We start from the raw sequence: 4,851 nt of genomic DNA, 5'->3' as shown, positions 1-4,851 counted from the left end.
GGGATTGGCCAGACAAGCTGCCATTTGCTCTATGGGGCTACAGGACTTCAATCAGAACTTCTACTGGAGCAACTCCATTTTCATTGGTCTATGGAATGGAGGCTGTTCTACCCATTGAGATTGAGGTTCCGTCGTTACGAGTATTGGCTGAATGCCAAATAGCCGAAGCAGATTGGCAGCACAACAGATTCGAAGAACTCATGCTCTTTGATGAAAGAAGACTGAAAGCACTGTACTACATCCAAGGCTATCAACGCAGAATTGCCCGGGCTTTCAACAAGAAGGTTAAGTCCAGGAATCTGAAAGAAGGAGATTTGGTGCTCAAAGACAACCGAGCTCCCATCCACGACCCAAGGGGCAAGTTCAAACCCAATTGGACTGGTCTTTACATCATCAAAGCTATCTGGTCTGGTGGAGCTGTGGTTCTGATCGATCTAGATGGCTTGGAGTTCTCACAACCGATCAATATGGACAAGTTGAAGAAATACTATCCTTGAGAGGCTCGCTAGGTCGAAAATCCGAAAGGGCGACCTAGGCAAAAGTCAGAGCACAAAAAATTAGAAAATATAAAAACTGAGCTCGCAAGGTTGAAAACCCGCAAAGGGCGGCCTTGGCAAAAGTTAGAGCGCAAAAGGAGAGTGAAAATACTCGAGTGAACCTCATCCTGAACTACGTAAGGCTTGATTCCCATCTTTGGGATACGTAGGCAACTTCACCTTGAAGTTCAGCCATAAACTTTTCCCCGATCAACTCTGTCCATTTTGATCATCTCAGCCATCTTTATCCATCAGCATTTATCGTGATCTCTGGTACAGTGCTGTTCAAACTAGGGGCACCTTTCCGTTGCCGCGACGGTGCAAAGTTCTTCAGACTAGGGGCAACTTTCCAGTTGCGGGGATCTGGGGTTGTGCATCTCAGTGATAGATTTTCGGCGTGTCCAATTTTGATCCACATCGAAAATAGTTTTGAAAAGTTTTAATAAAAGTTGACTTTGTTCAAATCAATCTTTTTACGACTAAGACCATTTTTGGACCAAAAACAGAAAATTTTCAGTACCACAACTTTCAATTTCATTGATTTCAAAACTGAGTTCTCCTGCTCTTGCATTACAATCGAGGTTGCTTTTTTTTTTTTTTTGGTACATTCATAAAGAAAACTTGAAAATACTAAATAAGCAACAAATTTGGGGCATAGTTGAATCAAGTATCTCTGCGTCCCCTTCCAGAGCTGGACGAAGCATCTGAAGCCAAGCTAGGCCCAACCTGTGCCTCCTCATTGAGCCAATCCAAGCACTCATCGGACAAAGTGCAACTGAAAGTAGAAGCAGGGGCCAGGAGCTCTCTAGTCCTCCATGCTGTGGCATATCGGGCGAGCTGCGCCCCCCGGGCCGGGAAAGCAGCTGGGTACTCAATCCCCTCCGGTGGGCAGGTCTGATCATGACCAAACTGACGCAGGAACCGGAACGGAAAATAGAATACGCAGTGGGTTAGACCAATCAATTGGATCCCAATCAGCCGGGACATACTATAGCTCATTGCCGGGAGGTTGAGCCAAGGACAACGCCAAGCAATGCCGTCTGCGGACAGATTGCACATCCAATCAAACCACCACCTTTCGTCAAGAGCATTGATTAGGCGCTGCCGAAAGAAGTAGCCTCGAGCTGAATAGGCCGGGCAAAAGTCCACAACCTGCAACTTGTCCATTAACCATACCTGGGGGAGGGATGGAAAATGAGAGAATAAATAACAGAGAGATGTACGATGAGAGAAAAGTAAGACAAGGGTTTTGTGAGAAAAACCGAGCCTGAGGGTCGAGTGATGTGAGCAAATATATATGTAAGGTTGGGTGGGAAACATTACCTGCAGCAGCAGTGGACTCCCAGCAAACCTAGTCGCCTCCCGGCGATAGACAGAATCTAAACCCATCAGTGTCTCGGCCAAGGTCATGGCAATACAGCTCTTTCCTTCTCTCAAGCCTTGGGCAACTTCAATCAGGCGAATGCTAGCCCCGCCGAAGCCCGAGGAAAGCAGAAAGTGAGACAACAAACATAAGCAGAGGGCGTGTTGCCGGAAACCCTGCCAATAATGGTTGCTGCGGTCACTGGCGTCGGAAAAACGGTGGATCAAGCCGAGGATGTCCAGTTCCCCACTGCAGATCAGAGATCGAGCATCATGCGCCGTGAGCCCACACATCCGCCCTAAAGCCTGAGCATGGCCAAAACGGAGCTGAGGCAAGATCACTTCAGAGCATTCAGACTCCATCAAAACCTGAAAATCTTCGAAAGTAGGACATACCTCTTGGCCGCCAAAGCTAAAAACATGCGTCACTGGATTCCAGAACCTTGCCGCGGCACGGAGAAAAGGGAGATGTAGCGGAGTACGGCTCAGCGTGAATAGTGCATTCAAGCCGAAACCCCGGAAATTCAGCTTTTCTGAGCCATCTAGAGAAGAGATCCAAGATGTGACATTTTCTGCGAGAAACGCCTCCATCTTTGTCTAAAACTAAGATGAAATGAATGTTCCTGAAGTTGAGGCTTTTATAGAAGGAAAAACACTATTCACGGGGACACGTGTCAAAAATCAGGTGACTGCAGGACTAAGTGGCCGGCCGGCCACCTTTTCTGGCTGGCCAGCCATTTACTTTTTACAAAACTGGCCGGCCAGCTGTTTCTCTCCACAAAAATGGCCGGCCGGCTCCCAAAGGTGGCCGGCAATGCTGCAATGTATCTCCTTGGCCCTGTTTTACTCTTCGAGGGGAAGTTTCAAGCATTTCCATGCAACGGGAGAGTCAAAGGCCTTCATCTCCCTCCGTTTCGCATGCGTTCCGATGCCCAGATCGTCTGAAGTACACTCTGTTGTTGTTTTGTTTATCGAGTTGTTGTTTTGATTATCGAGTTGTTGTTTTGCTTATCGAGTTGTTTGTCGAGCGGACGTGTTTCGTGTTTTCGAGTCATTGCTCTCTGATTAAACAATCTTTGTTTAAGTCTTGTTTATTTGCGTTGTCAACACTGTTGTATTTTGCTTATTGAGTTGTAAACTTCCTAAGGTTCTGTTATATCTTAGTAAGTTGAATTGCTTAGTTTGTTGCGTCGGTTCACTACCTGACTTGGTGATTACACAATGCACATTCCCATTCAATTTCATTTTTGGCGCAAAATAAAATGATGCGATACGATGCTAAAGTTTAAAATACGAACACCTTTTCAAAAGCTATTTCATTCCATCATGCTTTACAACAAACAAAGGTACAAGTTTTACAAAAAAAAATAAAACTGCCTAACAATGTGTGCTACAAATTACTAGCAAAAAGAAAAATAAAGCAGGAAACAACAGCATCAATGTCCTCGGGAGCGGGAATGAGAAGCACTCCTCATCCTCTTCTGCGGGACAACCTCTGCGCCATCATCATCATCTGGGTCGGAGCTGTCATCCTCAAGATCCCCCTCAGCCTCACCTCTGTTCCCCGAACCAAAACCGGAGCCCCCCTCCTCAGCAGATGTCTCTGACTGACGATCGGTAGCCTCCTCCTCCTCCTCAGCATCCTCCTCCTCCTCATCAGGCTCCACCTCTACAACGTGAGTCCTGCGTCTGCGGACAGGCCCTCCTCGAGCTCCTCGAAAAGGCCTAGATGGCCCGGCTCCTCGGGAAGGCCCAGATGGCCCCGCCCCCTGAAAAGGCCCGGGTGACCCAACTCCCTGAAAAGGCCCAGATGGCCCAGCTCCCCAAGGAGGCCCAGGTGGCCTGGCCTGCGGCTGACCGGACCATGAAGGCATCTGAAAACAAAGAGTTCAATTCAAATACATAAGTCCAAATATATACATCAGATGCAGATATAAGCAAAGGCTACGTGAAGCGAGTGCATGTAAATACAGTGTACAAGTGGGGTGTGTGTCAGATGTGCTCTACACAAGTAGTTTATCGATGCAGTAAAAATCAGCATGTCATCAGAAGTATGATAAATGCCAGAAAACTGAAGGGTACCTGAATGCCCGCGACAGACAACTGTGCCTCCCTCCGCAGAACCATGCCCTCGAGTGTGGCCACCAGTCCAACCACCTCCTCCATGTACCCTCGCGGTGGCTGCAAATATGAGCTCATAATCATCAGTGAACAAAAATGTCTAAACATCTGAATGATGAATGAAAAACAGTGGAGCATACCAGCGGTGAGTCAGGATCAATGGCGTATCGATCACTGGGCATCGGAGGCTCTAGCGGGATCGGGGTCGGAGAGATAGCCCCATACTGCCACGCCATCAACTCAGTCGGCATATCTGGCCATCCAGGATGAGGATAAGTCGACGGAATCGGAGGAACCGGTCTACTCCCACCTCTAGATGTACCAGCCCTGCTAGTAGAAGGGGCGTCTGCAGCCCGAGCCCGAGCCTGGCCCGAGGATGACATACCGGCAGGCCTCATCATCGGGATACGAGCTCCCGTCAATGGAGGCATCAAGTATATGTGACGGTAAGTGGCGTAGTCCCCCTCCTCAATATATAGTAAAGCATCACTACCCAGCATGGCGCCGACTACCTCCGAGTAAGAGAGCCTGTCAGCAGTCCGCATGCTGACTGGGGGCACTACGGGAGGATCCTGAGAAAGATACCCCCATACCTGGCGCAGAAAGCGTTCCCCCAGGAACCATGCCCTGCCAACCGGCCCTTCAAGCAGGACTCTATACTGGGAGATGTCTGACCCTCCGGTATACTGAAGTCGGAGACCATCACCCAGGGACACCCAGGGCTGCCATGTGATCTGCGGATGATAAATGCATAAACCAATCAGAAATCGAGAATATACAGAGCAAATCAAAGATGCAAATGAAAGGAACTGAAAGTTCTGAGGTACCTCTG

The 4,851-nt window shown here is 48.5% G+C and overlaps 1 protein-coding gene across 1 annotated transcript; it reads right to left on the bottom strand.

Annotated features, from left to right (window-relative positions):
- Nucleotides 1-3,334: 3,334 nt before the first annotated feature.
- On the bottom strand, nucleotides 3,335-4,564 carry LOC145793282 (uncharacterized). Its single transcript, XM_082876068.1, has 3 exons — nucleotides 4,160-4,564; nucleotides 3,981-4,079; nucleotides 3,335-3,772 (listed from the first exon to the last, which is right to left on the bottom strand). Exons 1-3 carry the CDS (start codon nucleotides 4,562-4,564, stop codon nucleotides 3,335-3,337), a joined length of 942 nt encoding a protein of 313 aa, XP_082732194.1.
- Between the last annotated feature and the right edge of the window lie 287 nt (nucleotides 4,565-4,851).

This window comes from Camellia sinensis, chromosome 6 (assembly GCF_055761805.1).
Source record: "Camellia sinensis isolate YWXY chromosome 6, ASM5576180v1, whole genome shotgun sequence".
In the NCBI taxonomy this organism is placed as follows: domain Eukaryota; kingdom Viridiplantae; phylum Streptophyta; class Magnoliopsida; order Ericales; family Theaceae; genus Camellia; species Camellia sinensis.
This window is presented reverse-complemented; position numbering and strand designations above follow the sequence as displayed.